At 39.1% G+C, this 24,060-nt stretch overlaps 1 protein-coding gene across 2 annotated transcripts in view; it reads right to left on the bottom strand.

The window, feature by feature from the left end:
- The window catches only part of STMN2 (stathmin 2), a 52,498-nt gene extending 33,988 nt beyond the window's left edge, over window positions 1–18,510 (bottom strand). The window contains exon 1 of one of the 2 annotated variants that reach the window (XM_060127470.1): window positions 18,387–18,510. In XM_060127470.1, the coding sequence (XP_059983453.1) occupies window positions 18,387–18,405 (19 nt within the window). In that variant the 5' untranslated portion in view covers window positions 18,406–18,510. The remainder of the gene's footprint in view (window positions 1–18,386) is intronic. The other variant, XM_060127471.1, reaches the window with a different exon arrangement.
- Between the last annotated feature and the right edge of the window lie 5,550 nt (window positions 18,511–24,060).

Raw genomic sequence — 24,060 nt, 5'->3', positions numbered from 1 at the left:
GGGACTTAAATGAGACAAAGCCAGAGTGAAAGAACAGAGAGACCATGCATCTGGCTGAGTGGAGTTCTCATAGAGGAATGACTCTTTTCTCCCCTTCCCTTCAGTCTCCTGATGGGGAGGCAACCTCCATTTGAGGGCTGCCATGATGTTCTCTGAATTGTGTCTCCACAATGGCTGAATGTGACACCCAAGTGATTTAAATCTCTTCCCATTATTTTTTAATTTTTTGGTTGAAGAGTAAAAAATATTTTGCATCCATTCTTAATTCAGCAAAACATACTTCTTATGCAGACTGACTATTGCATTTGTGGTATAAATTCTAGAATCAAAAATGTTTTGGTCATCGATGATGAGGATGTTGGCTTCCTTTTTCACTTTGTTGTAACATGTAGCCTTTCTCTAGAAAATAAGCCCTGGCTTCTCCTTCACATGGATTTTAGAATTAAGTCTGACTATGATTCATGTTTTTGTGTTGCATAAGGAAGTATAAAACTACATATATGGTGAATTCCTTATTATGTTCTCAGTGAAAGCAGGAACTTCTGGAAATGAAAAATGCAAGACTTTTATTACAAGCGCAAAACAAAAAACCTGTAATATAAGATTCACATGACTTTATCTCACTTAATAGGTCAGTTGAATTTCCCCATGAATTAACCAGTGGTTTAGATGCTGAGAATACAAACAATGATTTCAGAGAGAATCCTCTCTATCATTACAAGATGGGGTTGCCTGTATTCAGATAATGGAATATGCTAATTAATACAGAACACTGAGAAGAAACACAATCCGATTAAGCAGGGACTCTGCAGTAATTTGTGTGATAAGCCTTATCTGTTATATCCTGATTTAATTCCTCTACCAATCTGAAAATTTGCCAAAAGTCGAAAAGCATAGTTCTTGAAGTTTGCCCATAAACCTCAACTCCCTTGGAACGGTGTAAAGTTTCTACACATTTAAAGAGTCCCACGCTGTTGTTTTAGTTCTAAGTGTGTCTTACAAAACCCTTACTACTTGTAATAGTTACTAGCATCAACTGCGAATAAAAGAAGTATTTAACTTGCTGTTATTGCCAAATAATACTTATTAAGTTTCCATTGAATAGAATCCTTATCTGGGTAGTATACAAATTGTCCTTAGAGCACTTTTTCTAAATTCTTTCTTAGGAAATGAACGGCATATAAATGATTAATAGACAATATTTCAGGAAAAGGCCACAAAAGCCTCATGTAGGAGCCAGCATTTTGCTTGCTTCCCAAAACCTAAGAATTCTAGAGTCTTAAATGAAACTTTGTAAAATGCAACAGAATGTAACATTTACTCAATAGTGCTCTAAAAGTTGGATTTTTAAATCATATTTATTAGAGTTTGGTTTTAGTCATCCATTCAAAACCTGTGTATTAAAAGCTTAGGTAACTGGCTTAGCGAACAAAAACTGAGCAGTCAGGTAAATTTTTTTCCCCTGAATGAAAACAAGTCTTGTGACCTTGTTAGTCACACTTAAGTAATGTGTCCTACAGTCACTTTGTGTCAGAGAATAGAATGAACAAATATATATTTAAAAATATAGGAAATGTAAATATTGTCAAGGTTTAGAATTGCCACTGATATTTAAAAAATTGAGCGATACCATTGATTGAGTATCTCTGCAAGTATGTGAGTACTGGAGCCTTTGAGATGAATGTGAAACCTCTTAATATTACGGCTTCCACTGTGTAATTATCTTCAGCGTCCATTCTTGAGGCAGGTAAATAGTGTGGAAGAAATCCTCAGGTTAATGTAGATATGCCATGAAAACTGCTTTTGTTTTGGAAATCAAATGCTACTTCTTCAAGCTTTGCCATGTAAAGACTCATTTTCTGAAATAGGATTCATCCCATCATATACTAGAACTTGAATTCGTATAATTTTCTGCCAGGAATGAAAAGCAGTGTAAAAAGAAAGTAAGAAAAACGTCGGGAGCTTCTGAATTCCACAGTCCCTTTTGTGTCATCACTGTTACAAACAAGATTAAAATATAAAAGACAACTTGGTCCAAGAAAAGTATTTCTAAATTTTCTTTCTTTCACATGCATTTTGTTTCTTCTGGAAATAAAAGCTCTTCTAAGAAACGGTAATTTTCAGTGATGCAAAAGTTTTGTATGCTCATGCTATGATAAATGTAGTTTTGTTAAGTTATTGTTCTTTGCATGCCAAAGTATCACTTTGCCTTTCTTGTAATAAAGTAAATGGCTACAGAAAGGATAAAGAGATTGAAATTTGGGTTTTGATTTATTTGAAATAAGCAATACACATCACAAAAAAACCCAGAAAGATTAAAAAAGTAACTGTATGTTCTCTTACAGGTGGATTTCATAATACGCTTAACCTATAAGATACAAATAAAAATACCTGAGTGATCAGGAGGGTTTGTTCATACTTTGAGGAAATATATTATGAGGTTTTTAGTTTGTTTTGGTTATGCATTTTGTTTCTGTACTTTAGTGAAATCTGGTTGACCTGGATTGGTGAGCAGTTTCTCAAAGAGTTACTTTAAGGTCATCAATATAAATATGTTTAGATTATTAATAAGTCTGCATTTTGTCTAATGTAATTGGAATCACTAGCCTTAGCACTGTAGAACTGGAAGGAACAGCAGAAATAATCTAAATAATCTAATGATAGTCTCATTTTATACATGAAGAAATCAAACTTAATAACCTTAGTTTTTTAAAGGTCTTCCCCCACTTTGGGGATGGTAGATGGTGTGGTGGTGGTGATGACAGGGACAGAGGGGAAACAGCAATGGGAGAAAGGTATAACGAGTGGAAGCGATGAAAGGCTTTTAAAAAAATCATCTTTCTTCGATATTTGACTCTTTCTCCTGCTTCCAAATCTGGTTGTGCATTTTTGATGTTGGGTGATACAAAGCAATTTATTTGCATTGTGGCAGGTTTTTTTTTTCCTTTCCTAAAACCTAAGGATCATTGATCTCCTCTTCCAGAGCACTTGGAACAGCCTTTCGGAGGGCTTCACACACTTTCATCCTTCTTGGGAAGCAAATTCATCTGCATGTGAAGACCAGTGCCTCACGTATACATACAAAATTCTTGGAATGCACCCAGAATGGTGGTACTTGCTGCTTCTGCTGACCAAGGCAATATATACGTACCATGTATTACTTGTAGAATTCCTCCATTTACAAAATTTTCATGAAGAATGGCATTTCTCTTTTACTTTACAAAATTATGTAATGTGTTGCGATTAAACTACGCTCTTGGATAGTAGCTCAAGCCTTAATTAACCCCATGTTTCAGGTAGGAAAATAAGTATTAGATGGTGACTAGATTATATGACCTTTGAGATCTTCTCAAAACTTAAGATTTTTCTGTTAAGAACTTGAGCAAGTCATTTAATTTTTCTGGACCATTTTTTCATTGAGAGTTGGTATTTCCAAGCTCTGGAATTCTATGATTCTACAAATTTAGCAAATATTGTCAATAAATGAATTAACTTCCTCATTACATGCAGATTCAGTTTTTTGTGTTTTCTGCACTAAGGGCTTTCTTTACCTACCTTCTTTTAAACAAATTATTTTAAGGCATTACATTTTTAAAGAAAAGGAAAACTTACTCTTCATATTTCTGCTTTGTAAATTGTTTCCTCTTTCCAAATCTTGGTATTTCACAATAAATATTTACATGATAGACACAAAATGTTATATATAATGTGATTCATAAAGCAACTCATCATTTGAATTTCAAATTGTCAAACTATTTGAGCAAACTTAGCTTTTTCCCATACTACAAGGAAGATCTATTTTAAATATATATAAAAAATATATTTTATGATTAGGCAGAATAGGTGATTCATAAAATATGAGCTTTCTGGATGCCATCTGGAGCCCCTTTTGAATTCATGATACTCATTCCTAAGATATGAGAAAGATTACATGTTGGTATAACTGGTTGAGTGAGATCAGAATAACCTATGCTTATTTTCTTTGTGGCAGCAAGTACTACAAGACTTGGTCATAAACACTCCCAGTAAAAAACTGAAGGTAAAATGGTATCAAGTGTTGGATCTGCATAGATAAATATGAATCAGAATTTGGCATAATAAATTGCTGATATTATTTTAAAAATCATAACTTGGTAATACATAATACTTAAAGGCACAATATGGGCTTTCCTTCACGTTCTGTTTTCTCTAGATTCATTCAGCCTAAATACATTCATAAAAAAGTGTACTTGTGGTTTGGGATATTGCTCACAATTTCAAAAAGTTGGCCAAGTAATAATGTGTAGAGCAGGACAGAGGATCTGTGTACGAGGATGTGGTGACAATTCAAAAAAGTCTCCAATGGTTGACTCATGCAATTCCATAAGGCTGAGTTCGCATCTCCCTAAAAATAGAAGTAACTCAAACTTAATGGTTTCCATCACAAAGGGCTTTGAGTCTCTTCTCTTTTCAAAGACACAGTCATGTTCCTGGCTTGTTTCACAAAGCTTAGCCCTTATTCCTCTACTGTTGGGTTCGCTGCTAATCATTTCTTCCCAACTATATTTAAGGTTTTTGAGGGTGAGAGAAGGTGTCTCATTTAATGCATGCATGTAGTTATATGTAGCAGTTAGTGTTCTATAAAAGCTTATCTTCTGGTGGCTGAGCAGGGAGGAGCTGTCACCAGCTCCAAATGATATCCCCTGGATCTGTCAGTGGCTCAGCTGGCTTCCCATTGAGACTAGCTTAAGAGTGGGGATTAAGAGTCCAGATGTTGGAGCCAGATTGAGCTCACCGATTATCTTCACTAAATTTACTAACTTCCTTTTATTCTACAGACTGGTATTTCCAGGTGCTTTGAAGTGGCCTACTTATCTCACTTAGCCCTTATCCCATAGCTGTAGCTATGGCGATAGCTTCAAAATGGCACTAGTTAGTGGCACAACTGTAATTGCTTGGCTCCCAGGCAAAATTTAAGCAGCCCCACCTACCTCTATGCTTCATAAAGTCAACCTCATGAAAACAGGTAATCACCTCTCTCTATGCAAGGAGAAAAAGGAGGCAGGTGAATGTTTCCTCTGCATTCATTTATATGTTCTGTTGCTTTTTTGGCCACAATACTGACTTAAGATGAGTAGATATTACCTTGGGATAATGGAAAAAACTATGAGTAAGAGCTGAAGACTTACTTAGGCTCTAGCTCAGGATCTATCCAAACTTAACAATTTATTAAACCTCCTAAACATGAGTTTATTTATCCACAAAATGGGTATATTATTGTAAAGATTGAATTAAATCATGTGTTACGAAACTTAAGTGCTAACTCATGTAAGATCTTGTTAGCAAAGATTAATCTTCTCTGATTTGCTCTTTATTCTTTGAGTGACTTTTGAAGTCTACAGGCCGTGGCTACAGTGAAATGCTGTGGCATCTTGCTTCTTGTAATGCTGTGGCTTCTCTTCATCCTTAGCTCATCAAATTACCGAACACAATCAGAGCCCCTACTTATGTCCAAGGGAGACTGTAGGTATAGTGGTTGCCTAAGAGGGCTCCAGGGACTGATTTGTTTCAAATCCTGGCCTTAGCACCTACTGGCTGCATGTGGCTTTCCTTCCCTGCCTTCCTTTCCCAGCTGTGGAAATGGGGGTGATAATCTTCTCAAGGTGCTTGGGACAGCTGTCACTGCACTCGGCACACTACACTCAATACACGTTACCCAACAGTATCATTACTGCCGGCCACACGATGCTGTGAGGGCGACAAAGTACATGAAACGTGGTTCTGGCCTAAAAGAAGCCCTCAGTATAGTTGCACACAAGATAAAGAAATGTCTGTAGCAAAACACAGTTAACAACTGTTCCCAGTGAGGCAGCTGGAATGAAGAGAGAGGGCTTGAGATCTGAAACCCACCTTTGCCGTGAACAAGGTGTGTGACTTCGACAGTCACTTAACTTCCCTTGGCTTCTCCTATCCTTCCTTGTCCAGTGGGAATAATGAAACCTAAGAGTTGCCATAAAAATGAAATGGGAAGGGCTTCCCTGGTGGCGCAGTGGTTGAGAGTCCGCCTGCTGATGCAGGGGACACGAGTTCGTGCCCCGGTCCGGGAAGATCCCACATGCCGCGGAGCGGCTGGGCCCGTGAGCCATGGCCGCTGAGCCTGCGCATCCCGAGCCTGTGCTCCGCAACGGGAGAGGCCACAACAGTGAGAGGCCCGCGTACCGCAAAAAAAAAAAAAAAAAAAAAAAAAAGAAATGGGAAAAAGGGCATAGGGACACGTGACATGTGACTGGTTCATGTATAGTAGGGGACAATAAATGATGGGAAATATGATGACCACAAAAAGGCGCTGCAAGTAGGTATGTGGCTAATCCCCAAGCTCACTGTTAAACAGTAAACCTGTAGAGTTCACAGGAAGAAAGATGATGCAAAGCTAGATTTGAGGCTGCCTTGCAAAGCCTGCTACTCTTTTTCTCAAGCAGAACAAAGCTTTTTCAGAAGCAATTCTGAGAAATCCTATTTGACTTTTTAGCTGACCGTCCTCACCCTATGTATTCACCATTCACGTCTAAAATTTATCAAAAGTGATCAAATGTTGGCTTTTGTTGTCAGCAGCATCGTCCCTTTGCAAAAGTGGGTAGGCGTTTATTCTCTTCAGCTATGCAAGCAGGTCATAAAGTTCATCATTCTCTCCCAAGTTATATTTTTCTGCAATTCTTCTCTTGCCTAAGTTGGAATACAGGTTCCTGCAACTCATAACAAATACAGACTGCTACTGTACACGCTCAAAAAAAAATTCATTTTAAGAAAAATTTCAGCACGTGGAATCCAGTTCTTTCAAAGCAGCATAATTCAATATTTCTTCAACGTTAATGCTGAACTTAGAAAAAATTCTCATCCTAGATACTGAATTTCATTTTCTTTTATTTGTTCTACTACTAAGCTTTTTTTTTTTTAAACCAACTTTTTGGTTGATAGAAGAGACACAGTTCTTTTCTTTCTACCGTTGTGTTTTGGTTAGCCATTTCGGAAGCTTGTTCAGTTTTTTTAAAATGAAAGAATGTCTACATTGTCTTTAAAGCTGAACTCTTTTACCCACTGCAATATCTCATGATCTCGTGAGGATTTAAACTGTATTGATGCTTTCATATAAAGCTCCTCCTTTGTCATTATTTCACGTTTATGAGAAAGTAGGAGTATATCTTATCCTCTACATTTTATGGCCTATAAATATGAACAATATTGAGTATTTTTATATGTAGGTTGTTATTATCAACAGATTATACTCCATCATAGGTTACTAGGAGAAAAGCTATAATTCCTTGTGCTATACAGTATATCCTTATTGCTTATCTATTTTATACATAGTAGTTTGTATTTGTTAATCCCATACACCTAATTTGTTCCTTCCCTCTTCCCTTTAGTAACCACAAATTTATCTTCTATGTCTGTGAGTCTGTTTCTGTTTCACATATACGTTCATTTGTATTCTTTTTAGATTCCACATATAAGTAATATTATACAGTATTTCTTTCTCTGACAACAACCATGTAATTTAGGTGGTCTTATTTCCCCGAGATATAACTGAGCTATACCTAAGATATACTGTGAGATATAACCAAGAAAACAGTAGTATAGAAATAATAATTCACTCAAGGATTATCAACTAGTGAATAGATGGAGCAAGATTTAAAATTACATCCATCCGGCTTCCCTGGTAGCGCAGTGGTTGACAGTCTGCCTGCCGATGCAGGGGATGCGGGTTCGTGCCCCGGTCCGGAAAGATCCCACATGCCGCAGAGCGGCTGGGCCCGTGAGCCATGGCCGCTGAGCCTGCGTGTCCGGAGCCTGTGCTCCACAACGGGAGAGGCCACAGCAGTGAGGCCCGCGTACCGCAAAAAAAAAATAAAATAAAATAAAATTACATCCATCTAATTCCCATACCCACATCTTATCTGCAAGAGGTCTCTTAGAGCACTTGAGTGGCTCTCTGTACTTCCTAATTGATGGTCTTAGTATATCATTATATGCTGCCTCATAATATTGTAGGGCAGTGTAATAAGATTGTTAAAATGGTGGAGACTTCTATTTATAGTTACAAGCTACAATTACTGGTTATTAATTTTTTTGTATGTACAAGGTCCTGTTTTCTTCAAAAGACTAAATTCTCCAAGGGTAAGGACCATGATTATTTATAGTTTTACAATACCTAGCATAGGCTTCAGAACAAAGCTGGTATTTGAATCTATTTTACTGCAGTTAATGCCATTAACTATTTTTTTTAACATCTTTATTGGAGTATAATTGCTTTACAATGGTGTGTGAGTTTCTGCTTTATAACAAAGTGAATCAGCTATACATATACATATGTCCCCATATCTCTTCCCTCTTGCGTCTCCCTCCCTCCCACTCTCCCTCCCACCCCTCTAGGTGGTCACAGAGCACCGAGCTGATCTCCCTGTGCTATGCGAATGCCATTAACTATTAATAAATTTAGACTGAAGGTAAACCCACTTAGTGTGTGCCTTTCCTCACTTGTGCATATTGTTACTGGACAGGAGAAAGTGCTACATTTTATTAGTTTTGTTTTTATTATATATTATCATATCTAATATAGATGTAATATATATTAGATATATTCATATATATATCTAATCTAATCCTATCTAATACATATATATTAATATATATTAGATATCTATATCTTTTTATTGAAGTATAATTGACTTCAATATTATATTAGTGTCAGGTGCACAGCATATTGATTCAATATATATATATATATTTTTTCGGTACGCGGGCCTCTCACTGTGTGGCCTCTCCCGTTGCGGAGCACAGGTTCCGGACGCGCAGGCTCAGCGGCCATGGCTCACGGGCCCAGCCGCTCCACGGCATGTGGGATCTTCCCGGACCAGGGCACCAACCCGTGTTCCCTGCATCGGCAGGCGGGCTCTCAACCACTGCGCCACCAGGGAAGCCCTGATTCAATATTTTCATACATTATAAAATGATTCCCACAATAAGTCTAATTACCATCTGTCATCATACAAAGTTATTACAATATTATTTATTATATTCCCTATGCTATACATTACATCCCTGTGACTTATTTATTTTATAACTGAAAGTTTGTACCTTTTAGTCTCCCTCACCTATTTTGCCCAACCCCCCCTTTCTGCCCCCTGGCAACCACCAGTTTGTCCTCTGTATCTATGACTCTGTTTCTATTTTGTTTTGTTTGTTCATTTGTTTTGTAGATTCCACATATCAGTGAAATTACACACACACACACACACACACACACACACACACACATTGTATGTATACATAGATACATATATCTTTGTTAGACCTGTGTTCTGGCCCTAGCTCTAAAACTTACCACATGTGAACGTTACTAAATTCTTTGAGCTTAAATTTGCTCATTTTTAAACAGAGTGACGTGTATACTATGCCCATCTCATAAGAATTATAGGAAGGTTACAAAGTATGGCACAGGTGAGTATTTTCTGAGAACTACAAGGTCCCACATTGATAGATCATGCTATCCAATTTTTCTTTTGAATGTTTTCAGTCTTCTGTGTTTATCTGCTCCTTTTTTTTTTATTCTAAAAGTAAAGATTAGGTCAGAAATAGAATGAAAAGATGATTTTAAAAGTGACAGGAGTCTTGGATCATGTAATCTGTGCATGAAAAGGCTAGAATCAACTCTGGTAATTTGTCACGTGTTTGAACAATGAGACAGATGCTAACTGGCACTGCTCAGATAAAGCTGTAAGACTTAAAAAACAGCAGTAGATATTAGTGTGTCAGGAACAAAAAAGAACCACGCAGTAGTAAAGACAATTATGTACTGAAGCAGGGTTCCAAGGCAGGCTGCAGTAACTCTAGCTGCTGTTCAATTGCCTGAGATGGTTGGTGCCCCTCCCCATTAGAGTCTGGAAGTGGTAACAAGTGACATCTTGATGTGATTTTCTGGTCTCAGTTTTGCAACAGTCAAATGTTTTATACCGTTGAGCTTTATCATGTGAGTTAGGTTTCTGTTTACTAGGAAGCCCAAACTGAAACACTGTTATTAGGTTTACTGTAAGCAGTTTTGTTGAATGGAAATTAAATTTTATGGCTGCCATTAATAGAAAAAAAAATCTTCCGAAACAGGGAGTAGAATGAAATTTTAAACTTGAAAATGCTTTCTTGTACAAGTATTTGTGGAACTAAGTTTAGATGAATTTCATCCATTTCTTTTCCGGATATAAAGGCATACAACTAAAAGGTTGACAGATTCATATTACTGATCATCTATTGTGATACTAAGTACTTGTGCTAATGGATGATGTACAAATTCTGACATCCAAAGTACAATTATTCCAGAAGAATAACTGCTAAATAAGCACACTTATGGTCATTGCTTTACAATTAAAAAAAAAACATTCCAGATAATACTATATTTAATGGGGTATACAAGAACTGTAATTATTTTTGATCACAAAAACAAATTTTTTAAATCATATAATTCAAAGTATTAAATATTTTAATCTGGAGGTCAACAAAATTGCAAATGAGGAAAAGCCTTAAAATTTTATTATGGTTTTACAGTATAACGTGTGGCTTCTTAAGTACAATTCCTAGAGAAGCTATATTTCTAGATGACTAGCAAAATGACTGCTGAAATGCATTAATTAACCTTTACATTCACATAAAAGTGTTTTGTGAGAACAAATGTACACAAAATGTTATCTTAATCATGACTAATAAAAATGGGTTACATAAACACAGGTTTTACTACTGCAAATGTCTCCTTGACAAATGACAGGACCTGATTCCTTTATTAAAAGATAATTAGAAATGTTTTGCAAGGGAGTCAGAGCCTTCCCACAGATCTCTCTTGCCTGAGTGTCTGCTCTTGAGGTAACAAGATGGAGAAAGTCTTGAAGTAATATCTAATGATTATGTTAAATGTGGATGCCATGGCCGTATCTCTCTTTTAGCTCTAGATTTATTTCATAAAACAAAATATTAAGGTTAAACATCTAGGGTCTACGGAACCAGCTAAGAGCCCATTTTGAAATGTGTCAACCGGAAGATACTGATTAGATTAAGTCAGAATTCTTTTTTTCCAGAAAAAAAATCACTGTGTCCACAAGAGAAGTCCCTGCTGTGTTCTTAGTTGAGCCTTCAGAGAGCAAAGTGATCCCATACATTAGAGCCCCCAAGGTCTTATAGCTCTCTTTCACCAAAAGCCTAAATCACAGCAATTATTTTAATAAGCCCAGGTTAGCTATTAAAATAGTCATTAATTTGAAGGTATTTCATCTTCAAGGTGGATCTGTGCTCAGAAAGGATAAGACCATCTGGCTTGTTAAACAAAATAGCAGTATCACTGGTTCAAACCCCATGATGGGAACACCTCTGAAGCCTAAGGGTACTGGTTAAAGGCAAACATTCTGGAGCCAGAAGGCCTGGGTTCAAATTTTGGATCTGAATAACTGTGTGACCTTGGGCAAGTCATTCCTCTTTTCTGCACCTCAGTTTCCTCATCTGTAATAGTACATACTTTTTAGGATTATTGGATGATGAACATGTTATAACATGTTATAAATGAACACAGCTAATATGTGTAAAGTGCTTAGTGCCTAGCATGTTATATACACTATATAAGGATGAAAGCAATAAATTAAAGTAACTTCTTATAGACACTCTGAAATTTACTTCTATGCCAGAGAAATGATCCTTGAAAATAAGCAATGTCACAGGAAAATTGTTGATTGAAGGACCAGTCAGGAAATTTTTTGCCTCATTCTTCAGGGTCCACTAGTTTAAATTTCTGTTATCTCCCAATGAAGTATACATACAGCTACAGCAGACTGCTAGGATTAAACATTTAAAACACACATTACTTTTATAATGCTGTCTTAGCATGTCTTCTTCCTTTTTAAATGTACCAGGAGTTGCAAAATTGAAAGTTCCCTAGCTTTTGAGAGACCCTGAAATGAACAGTTAAGAACAACAGGAACAAAGGGATGGATAAGCTTTAGGCTTAATCCAACTTCATGGGGAAAAAGTACATCTTATTATCTCTATGGCCAGTTTTATTTGGGACCATGTTTTTAGTGCCCTATTTGGGAAACGGTAAATTTCTAATTTGAGATATTTCATGCATAGTATCATTTTTGCAGGAGAGCATTTCCCGAGATGTGGTGATGTTTGCAGGGTCAGCCACCCACTGCATGCCAGGACTGACATAGTACATCTTTGATGATATTCCCTGAAGACTCATTTTTTACCTCTAGGTTGACTTTCTTAGAAAGTTAGTATAGAATAATGGAGTTCCTTTATTGGCTTAAGTAAGCAGAAAACACACACGTAATGTTTTCAAATATACAGCCATACTCAATAAATTATTAATAATTTGCTCATGTGGTATCCAGGAAGAAATGTTCTGTTAGATAACTTGGTAAGTAATAAGTATGGGATATGCTGAGAGACAACTTTAGAGCTGCTCAATCCTCTGTGTTAATTTCCTTAGTATGTAGAGTATTTGCAATGAATTAACTATATGGTAAATGGGGTTACAGACTTTTGCACTATATTCCATAACTAAAAGTTTCCGAATTGAACTTTTTGTTCTGCGCATTGTTTTGTAAACGACAGTAAACTAGCAGTATTGATTTATCATCCTTCTCAACTGTGCTGCAAGCCACATTCATTTTTTTCTTACACACACACACCCGCCCCCCACCCAAACAGAGTCAAATTCTTATTTCCACATTTCTCTTGAAGGTCTTTTGCTGAATCCTGCAATATGAATATATTTTAAAAATCCAATTAAAAGAGAATGATGGCACAGAACACATAACTCCCAGAGGAATAAAATCCTTAAGTATATGAGTTTGGAGGTGAAATATTTTGTAAAGATTGCCATAGATTTGAATGTTAAGACATAATGCCAGAGCTTACTGTGGGAGGAACGTGTATATCACAATTTTATATTGCTTAAACTGATGTGTTTGGTGGCTAGAATTGGCATCTTCTGGAAGCTTGTTAGGAATGCAGAATATCTGGCTTCAACCAGACCTACTGTATTAGAATTTGCATTTTAATGAAAATCCAGGGTAATTCGCATGCACATTAAAGTCTGGGGAGCATAGTAATATGAACCTATTAAATATTTTACGGTTGGATTATAGTACATGACCTATAAGAGAAAAAGAATTTCCTACCATTGCAAACATTAAAAAATCCACTTTTGATAATCCTAAAAATTAGTTTATGCTTATCTATTTCTTCTTATTTCATGAAAATTAACATCAATTTTCTACTAAATAATAAAACTACAAGGAGGTACTCAATAATTATTGAAAGCTGACATAACATTAGATTTAAATATTCAAGCTGAAATCACACTGGATTTGGTTTAAAAGGTATCCTTTAAATGGAAAAAAAAAAAACACAGGAAGTGGGAAAAAGAGTAACAGCCAGTTTGGGGGGCCCCCTCTCAGTATCACATTGTATCTACCTGCTTTATCTACTAACTTGACATCTCTCTGGAAGTGGTGAGTGACATTCAGGTGTGTCCTCAACACTGAGCACATTTTAAATAAATGAATAACTAAACAATGTTTTTGTTTAATTATTCCTTTATTTAAACATTGAAACATTCTGTTCCTATATAATCTTGATATTACTACTGACCACCGTATACTATTTATCCACTACAAACCCCCTAATAACATAAATGATGTTACAGTAACAATGTAATGATACTAGAAAGTAAAATCATCAGAGAATACTTAACCAGGACCTACACCTACTTCCAGATTATGAACATGGCTCATTTAATCTCGTCTCCTTGAAAAAGTGTACAAACTCTTTTCATTCACTAGGCTAAGCGTGGCATTAACTTATCCAATAAGCAATTGAATGCTCCAGATAAAAGACATTCTTAAATAGCAAGTATTTGGAACAGGGTTTAAATCAATCTACTTCTTTGGAGAACCTGAGTGCCCTCTAGTGGGGTGAAAAGTTAATGCAGACTCCAAGCCTTGGTTCTGGAAACATCTGGGTCACTGGCTAATTACGTTTTTTTCTTTTTTTTTTTCTTGTCCGGAAAATTTCTTGCATTCTTCACATAATGTCACAGGTTCTGTGACAACAGAATAATGTGTGTTTTTCTAAGACGGCGGAGGAAAACTGGTGTGCGCTGGAGTTAGATATAACAGCTTGGGGTGGCCACACCCAAAGCAGTTAGCCACTAGCTCTGAGGCCAGCTTCATCCAGCCTGTGTGAGCAGTGAGCTATTGGGGTGGGTGTATAGTCGGTTGGAATAAAAAACACGAGTGACCGATAAGTCAGGAATTTTCCTAAAGATGGTCTGGATTTATCAATGACAAAAATCCTCAATTAATTATGTAATTGACTTATCCTCCATTTCATTTTTAATTGTACAGATTTAACTTTAAAACTCTGCTTAATGGCTACTACCAAATATTCACAGAATTGAGTAACTATGTTGATTCTAAATTACAGGGAGGAAAGCTATTTTATTGCGTGAACCGGCTTTATGACACTCTGAGAGGACATTTCTTGAATCTGAGGAAAATGTAGCCTCCTGCAGCATTTCACCATTGAGAACAAGTTATTTGAAGGTAAATATATTGTGCCAAATGATTAAATGCTTATTCCACGATCTATCCATTAACAATTAAAAGAATATGAAAGTAAGTAAAAGTATTTTTAATGCAACAGATACAATTCTACTAAAACTGTTAATGATTAAGGGCAGAGACAATTGCTCTGACAATAAAAACACTCCCTTCCCCCTTAGAATAATTTAGTACAATTATTCGGTAAGTCACATCACAAAACCATGGTTAATTTTAATTAACTTTAAAGTTGTGTATTTTAATATGACAAACCATCCAATCCAATAATCATTGATAATTATCATTGAAAAATTTATTTTCTTTCAGAGAATTTTACCATGTGTAGGTAGACAACCACCACCCGGTGTATTAATTTATATCATTAAACCAGTTACCTGCCTTGAGCTACACTGGGTCAGTAATGCTGCTACACTGGGTCAATAATGCTTACTGCAGGCTCAGCTTACTCTCCTGGTACGAACTATGCATATAAGATTAAGTGATAAACTACTGCTATTTCTCTTTCAATTTTATCCTGAAAATTTGACAAAAATCCTCCTCTTTACACTTCTAGTTATTTATATATCCATTTATAAGGTGCCCACTTCATTAGAGAAGATAACAGGGAATATTATATGCACCTAGTACAATCTTGCTGAATACAATAATTGTTTAATGAATCAGGAAAAAACTCCCGCCCTGGTGATTAACTGATTATGCTTTGCAACTGGAATGACTTCAAAATCCATTATTTTAATAATGCAGAGGTTGTTCTTCTTTTCATGATTTGCTTACTCATGGCAGAAAGGGCCTTTACGTTTGTCATATTTGGGGTGGGATTTTTATTAATGGGATGGTGGCTATTTCACCATCCATGCTTCTGTGCAGAATCGAGTCGGTATCAAGAATCAGCAATTGGAAGAAGAGTTTAGGAATAAAAACAAAAAGTTAAAATTTTGTGCATAACCTATATTTATATATTTATAGATAGGGTCTATGGACTACAAGGTGAAGATCAAAATATTTCAATTATATACGGATATTTTCATCCATTGCGGCCACAAACAATTCTCCGCGGAGAATTTTCCAGCAATCTTTGGCACACAAGCCCTGCCCTAAGCAAGCACCTGCACTTGTATCTGACCCACATGAACGTACAAAGTCCCTACAGGAACCGAACATGTATTTGTTTTATAACGTAAAATGAAAGGGGGAATGCATTCTTTTTTTGGGGGGGGTGTTGGGAACAGGAGGAAGAAAAGAAAAGTGAGCACAACAAGGGTTAATCCTTATTCAAATGCAGTCATTCAAACCTTTTGAACAAATATGGCCAGTGAGTCAGGAAACAATAATAATAATTTAAAATAATAGCAATAATGCTGCTGCTGCTGAGTTTGCAGACGCCCTCCTGCAGCAGAAACCTCTGGCTGGGGGTGCAGAGTGCAGAGCGAGAGAGCCCCCACCTCCCATTCTCAGAACCTTGCCGGACTGCCAGGCGAACCGCGAACCGCGGGAGGCCGGGGTAGTTCAGGACACTGCGCAGAAACCCGTCTCCCGGCTGCACCCACGCGGGCGAGCGCCCAGCCCTGGGGAGGGGAGCGCAGGGCGCGGCGCGGAGCTCTGCAGGGCTGGCTGCGCTCCACTCGCCGGCTCGCCACGTGCGCCCCCATCCGGCCAGTGGCTGTCGGGCCTGGGCCCCAGCTGGGAAGGGTGGGGCCGAGGCCCTCGCTCAAGGAGCGAGGGTCTCTCCTACCGAGACCATCCAAGGGGTCTCCACCCAGGAAAGCATGGAGAACAGGGCGTGGGCCGTGGGCTTCGGCTACGGGAAACAGCCCCATGCTCCACGGGCTGTGGGAGGGCGAGAAGAGACCCTCCCCGCGCTCCTAGGAAGGGGTCACCTCTGCGGTCCCGCGGCCGGCTGGGGTGGGGCGGCGCCTTTGTGTGGCCGGGCGGGGCTCGAGCCGGCCTTTCCGCAGAGCCACGCACTTGGCTGGGAGGGGCTCGGCGCTGCGACTCCGAGCAATGCCCGCTGTCTGCGCACATCGAGGGGCCCCCGGACTGTTCTGGACTGCGGGGCTGGAAAAAAGGACTCTAGGACGGCAGACCGCTCAAGGGCCCCTCCCCAGCCCCTTTTCCTTGCCCAGTATCTGAGCCTGAGGTCTTTCCGGCTCCGCCTGGGAGGGTAGGGCAGGGCGGAGCTGACCAGCGCAAGCCCTTTTGGCCTCTTTCCCCCTTGTCCGCATCCCGCACCGGGTCCCGCGGAAGGGGTGCTTCCAGCCGCCACCCGACCTCCGGTTCCTCCCTGCCTGTTTCTCCCGGGGTCACCGAGCGCCGAACCGAGGGGTACTGGAGGCGCAAGACCCGTTGGGGATGGCGGCCCTGGATCCGGAACCTCGTTTGGTCTCTGCGTCTCGACCGTCTCTCCGATACAGGCTGAGCCTATGAAAATTGCCGATATTTGGCCCTGTCTGACGTACAAAACATGTTTCACTTGGCTCAGTTTAAGACCTTGACCTCTTTTGTGTCTGTATTATTATGTATACTCTTATCTAGGTTCCAGAAGCTTTTCCCCCAAACGATCAAATGAGTTCAAAGAAGGCTTTATCGCGTTTATGTCTAATAACCCTATGCAATGCGGTTTTGAAAAGAAAAATGTTAACCCACTTTTCCCCCCTTCCCTCTGTAAAACGGAACAATATGGCCAGGGTGGGGAAGGCGGGGGCAATGGTCAGGTCTCACTCGGAAGCCGAGGCTGGGAGTCTGGAGCGCGAGGCTCCGGGCGTGGCGCTGCTGTCCCCAGGGCTGGGCTCCTGGGCGTCGCGCTGCGCTCCGCACCCGGCCCCCTTTCCGCGGCACCGGGTTGGGGGGAGGGGGGAGGGGGAGGGCACCAGCGCGGCTCCGCAAAGGGTGGGGCCATCCGCATTGTGTGCCCAGCTCTGCAGGTGCCTCCCCCCCGGGACGGCTCGTCCTCACACAAAGAAACCCCACCCCAGAGCCTGTGAAACCGCTGTCCCTCCACCCCTCCCCAACCGCGCGCTGCCCCGCCCCTGCAGCTGCCCACCCGCGCCCTCCGTGCCCTCCCGACTTCCTGTCTCCTTCCCCTCCCTTTCCCTAAAACAAAAGAGTGTAGGTCTCCCCCCCACCAACACTGCCAACCCCGCCCCGCGCCCTCACCTCTCCGCACCGCGCCCCAGGACTATCAGTTTTTCCGACCAGACAATGCGATACATTTGCCCGGTTCTTCTCCCGCCTCCCTCGTCTCCACCCATCTTTCAAACAGCCTAGATGGGACCGCTTTGACTTTGCATTTTTCTTTTTCCTTTCTCCCGCCCCCTTTTCTCTCCCTTATTTTCTTTCTTTTTTCTTTCTTTTCTTTTCTTTTTTTAACTAGAGAAGAAATAAAGGATGTTACAAAGCACTTTCCAAAATGTCCCTTAACCCCATTTAAGGCATACAGTTCGAGTAGACCCCTCCCCCCCCACGACTGAGCCCTAATTTTAAATATGGAAACAGAATAAATTCGCTACCCATGGGACGGCAACTTACCTTCTTCCACCTTTAAAAAAAAATCCTTAGCTTTAGAGTTTCAAGGATCCCCTTTTTGCCCTCCCTCAAACCCCAGAGCGGCCTCCATCCTTCCCGATTGCTATGTTAACAGTAATGTCTTTTTCTCTATAAAATATCTCCGAATGTCTTCCAAGCTGTAAGAGAGAGGGTGAGAGGTGGGCTCCAGGTCGAGCCGAGGAAGAACGAGGCGCGATGCCTTACCCATTGCTGTTTTAGCCATTGTAGGGATGTGCAGATGCTGAGCGTTGGCGAAGGCGGAGGGTCCAGCTACAGCAGCGGAGAGAGCGAGAGAGAAGACTGAATAAGGCACTGAGTCTGCAGAGTGGGACCGTGCGAGAGAAAGAGCAAGAGGCAGGAGCCCATGAATAATTATCACTCAGAAGCTCAAGCAGATTGGCTCCCAAGGTCCCCTGACATGACTCCCGCAGAGTCAGAATCTCCAAGCATTAAATATTGATCGGCCAATGGTGCTGGAGTACAAAGTACCAGAATGCAGTTTGAAATGGAAATCAGTCCTTCCCTGCCAGCTCCCCCCGTTTTGGGGGTCTGATAGTACAGTCCAAGTAGAGTGGAGCCTTAGCCCAGAATCCTTCTAGGAGCTAAGAACTGGGCTGTACCCACCTGGGAGCCAGGAGGCTTGACTTGATTTGCACGTGTTTCATTGAACAAATAGACATAAAACAAGGAAAGGAATTCAGAGGCCTGAGAAGTCTTCATGCCATGCTGACTGTCAGAAACATTTGCTTCAACACTGTTTTTACTCGTTCATGTTTCCTCTTTCATCTTTGGCCATGTCTCTGGTAGATTCTAGTCTCTCAGGGTGACCTCATGTCTGGCTATGGTGGTAACTCAGAGGAGAACTGCACTATTGTCCTTTGTCTCCTAGCACATCTGAACTAAGATGTCACTGGACTCTTGAGGCTCTCTCAGTAGAGCAAGGCCTGATATTTTCTACTTTTGGCACAGAAGGAAGGGGCTGCCTGGGTTGCTTGGGAATAAGGACAAGTAGTTATGGTCTACCTGGGGACTTTGTGGAAGAGGATGAGAGTTAGCATCCTGTGACTGTGTCCTGTCCGACCGGTAACAGGGCAGAACCAGCTTGACTGGTTGGCTTGAGCATTGGAGGAGCCACAGGTGGGTGGATGCCATGCTACCCTGGAGATGTAGGATTACATGGATAGAAACCTCAGTGACCCTTCCAGGGCTCTAAGGAGAACCCTTTACCCTGAAAGCTTAATGGAGCTGAGAGGCGTGACCTGGGGCATGATTTTTTCTGAGATCCAGAGCACCATTGATACAGGGCAAAGCAAGATGTGTCCATGTTTCAGGCCGAGCAATGTGAGGATCTCTGAGACCAGTTGCAGAAAGTGATTCATTACGAACAAGGTATTCCTTAATTCCTTCCCACTCACTTAATGAATGCCATTCATTAATTCATTCTTTCTCACTTGACTCACATGAATATTCATTGAGCATTTACCATGTGCCAAGCTCTGAGGATAGAGCAGTGAGAAAGATTTTAGGACTTGTTCTCATGGAGCTTTTTATTTTTTAATTTATTTTTTTTGAAGTATAGTTGAATTACGATGTTGTGTTAATTACTGCTGCACCTCAAAGTGACTCAGTTTTATATATATATATATATATATATATATACACACACACACATTCTTTTTCATATTCTTTTCCTTTATGGTTTATCACAGGATATATATATATATATATATATATTTATTTAAACATTTTTATTGAAGTATAATTGCTTTACAATGGTGTGTTAGTTTCTGCTTTATAATTAAGTGAATCAGTTATACATATACATCTATCCCAATATGTCTTCTGTCTTGCGTCTCCCTCCCTCCCACCCTCCCTATCCCACCCCTCTGGTGGTCACAGAGCACCAAGCTGATCTCCCTGTGCTATGCGGCTGCTTTCCACTAGCTATCTGTTTTACGTTTGGGAGTATATGTATGTCCATAACACTCTCTCACTTTGTCCCAGCTTACCCTTCCCCCTCCCTGTAACCTCAAGTCCATTCTCTAGTAGTTCTGCATCTTTATTCCCGTCTTGCCCTTAGGTTCTTCATGACTTTTTTTTTTTTTAAGATTCCATATATATATGTGTTAGCATACGGTATTTGTTTTTCTCTTTCTGACTTACTTCACTCTGTATGACAGACTCTAGGTCCATCCACCTCACTACAAATAACTCAATTTCGTTTCTTTTTATGGCTGAGTAATATTCCATTTTATATATGTGCCACATCTTCTTTATCCATTCATCTGTTGATGGACAGTTAGGTTGCTTCCATGTCCTGGCTATTGTAAATAGAGCTGCAATGAACATTGTGGTATATGACTCTTTTTGAATTTTGGTTTTCTCAGGGTATATGCCCAGTAGTGGGATTGCTGGGTTGTATGGTAGTTCTATTTTTAGTTTTTTAAGGAACCTCCATACTGTTCTCCATAGTGGCTGTATCAATTTACATTCCCACCAACAGTGAAAGAAGGTTCCCTTTTCTCCACACCCTTTCCAGCATTTATTGCTTGTAGATTGTTTGATGATGGCCATTCTGACCGGTGTATCACAGGATATCGAATATAGTTCCCTGTGCTATACAATAGGACCTTGTTGTTTATCTGTTCTATATATACCAGTTTTCATCTTCTAATCCCAAATTCCCACTCCTACCCTCTCCCATGACCCTCCGCCTTGGCAACCACGAATCTATTCTCTATGTCCCTGATTTTGTTTCTGTTTCATAGATAGGTTCATTTGTGTCATATTTTAGATTCCATATATGTGATGTCATATAGTATTTGTCTTTTGGACTTACTTCATTTAGTATGATAATCTCTAGTTGCATCATGGAACATCACTGTTAATTTAACTCTTCTGTGACTTCGCTGAAACTTCCTGCAATCTAAGTCCATCCAGAATCTGTGGTTTTGACATTTGAAAAATAGACAAATAATCTCTAATTCCATTGCATTTTGAAGCTAAAAGAATAGTGCATTGTTGATATCATGTACAGGTACAAAACTGGCAAGTTTTTAATTTTATAGAAATGATTAGAATTTTTCTCATGAATGAAATAAATTCTTAGCAGCTTTCTGTCAAACCACCTTTCAAAATTTCTTTCTAGCCTCATGAGTAATATGTAGTTTTGAATGCATAAAACCATTTGAAAAATAACAGGGTACTCTCCTTGGTGCTGAAATAAATTTCTTCACCTCCTATTAACTTGTAAGACACTTTAACTCCATGGACATCTTGCTGAATGATAGAAAGCTACAGGAGCTGGAGCAGTTCTAACCTGCTGAATCATAGGAAAAATAAAAGGTAAAGCGGAGATCAATAAAATCATTTCTTGAACAGGAAGATTAGAAATTATCTTTCCTGTCATTGTACAGGTCTGTGACTATGACACAGCAAGAGAGCAATATGGAAGTTGGCAGCGTCTGGAAATAAACAGTCCTTTTCTCCCTCTCTATAGTCACTTCCCACTTTAAATGTGAGAGCTAATTCCCTCTCAGTGGAGTAGTTTCCAATCGTGAGATGAGGGATCTTCAGTATGTCTGTGTGATTAATATCTTTAAAGTATTCCTCTTCTCCCCACCACACCCTTTCCCCTCAGGCTATGTGTCATTACTACCCATTCTTTAGCTTCCTTGGAGAAAAAGGTCCCTAAGTCATGGCATTAATGTCTTTAACAACCACCATTAACAGTTGAACAAGATCTATTGCACTTTTGATCACTGTGAGTAAAACAAAACAAAACACACATTTTACGGTCTAATCTCTCACCCTCTGGGAACGTTACTTACTGATGTATAGGAATGTGAGATGGAGGTCAGTATTCACAGGGGCAAGTGTTAGATGGGTGACTCTTATCTATTTCTGACTTTCTAGGTGCTAGCTACTTAACCCCCGTTATGTATGATTTTCAAATAATGTCAAGCTGGGGCTATCATCAACTGCCTAAGAAAAACTAAATAAATTCAAAGAGCTGAGTTACATCAATTATTGTTATATATTTATGTTCTTTTAACATAACAATGTCAATCATGCATCTTAGCCTGATGGGGTAGGGGCAAAATAAGGACAGAGAAATTATCTCATATTCAATAGTTTAATCATTATTTATTCATTTGTTCAGTTCATTCATCCAGCAAATATTTATTTAATGACATTTCAAGTTTTTATATTATGAAATCAGCTAAGCTTCTCCTTAGTGTCTAAAAGATTATAAAATAAAGGAAGCTATAACCCCCACCTTCTTAAGAAAATGTTATTAATTTTGAAGGATGAATATTATCCTGTGTATCAGTTAGAGTGCTTTTGGTTGCAAAGAATAGAAAAAACAATGCAAACTAGCTTTGATAATAGAAGGGGATTTGTCAGCTCATCTAACTGTAGAGATTGAGCAGGTCCCAGAGGTCTGAAGATGAGAATCAGCTTTCCATGAAGCAAATGTTTTTTTTTTTGTTGTTGTTTTTTAAACATCTTTATTGGAGTATAATTGCTTTACAATGGTGTGTTAGTTTCTGCTTTATAACAAAGTGAATCAGTTATACATATACATATGTTCCCATATCTCCTCCCTCTTGCATCTCCCTCCCTCCCAACCTCCCTATCTGACCCCTCTAGGTGGTTACAAAGCACCGAGCTGATCTCCCTGTGCCATGCAGCTGCTCGTGAAGCAAATGGTTTTGATGAGGGTGGGTGGATGCCAAAATTAAAGAATAGGTACTAGATCTGTACAATGTAAATAAGGACAACAATTCCTATATTACAGAATTTGGGATAGGCTGAAGGGTTACCATGTGTAAACTGCCTAAATCACCATGAATGTTTAATAAATTATGGCTACAATGTTTATGGTTTTTAATACAATTAATATTTTTACAGGTAGGGACTGGGTAGTGTATATCTTTATACCCCTTTTAGTGCTTGGCTTCATGATTCACATGGTAGATAGTCAATAAATGCGTGTGAAATAATAACAACAACAACAATTTTCAACACTGTTGAAAATAAATCAAGATGACTGAACCCAGTGAAACCATAGCGATGCTTCTAACAGCCCTTCTTTGCTTAGCTCATCTTGGGAGCAGGTACTAAGCTGTTTACTATTGTTTCTTTATTTATATCCTGCCCCATTCCCAAAAGGACTTAAGGGGATAAAGCTCATGTCAGTAGAAGATCCTTGGTAGTTTTAAAAATCTTTAACAGCAGTAAGAGCAAGTTGTGGAAATCAAAGGCGTGCTAACAGAGATTTTAATTACTGTGGCTTTCGGTGGTGTATTGTGTATTATCTCTGCAAGGAGGCATGAGGTGTTGGTTTCTTTCCAAACTGTAGAGGAGCAGTTGCTTTGGAGGATTAGCTGATGTCATCTAATACAGTCATATGATTTTCTGCTAATATTAATCAAGGGTCTGGGAAGGAATCTTAAAGTAATTATTAAAAGTTAGTGAGATTTGAAAAATATTGTTAGAATTGAATTAATTGTTTTGATCTGACCTCAGTTGATTACAAAAGTAGTTTATGAAAAAGAAAAAAAAGGCTTAGAATTTTTTTAGGTGATTGGAAATGCAGTAAAAGCTGAAAATATCTAGAGATGCACCTAAAATAGTAACACATGAAAAAAGTTAACTGATTAACATTTTAATCATTTTGCCACATTTAAACCCTTATAGGTTAATGAAAAATAAAAGGACCCGATGTCCTTTATCATGTATTTATATTTTGTTTTTGTTTTATTTAAAATTTTTATTTTATATTGGAGTATAGTTGACTTACAATGTTGTGTTAGTTTGAGGCGTACAGCAAAATGATTCAGTTATACATATACATGTATCTATTCTTTTGAAT

Source organism: Lagenorhynchus albirostris, chromosome 17, assembly GCF_949774975.1.
Source record: "Lagenorhynchus albirostris chromosome 17, mLagAlb1.1, whole genome shotgun sequence".
Classification (NCBI taxonomy): Eukaryota; Metazoa; Chordata; class Mammalia; order Artiodactyla; family Delphinidae; genus Lagenorhynchus; species Lagenorhynchus albirostris.
This window is presented reverse-complemented; position numbering and strand designations above follow the sequence as displayed.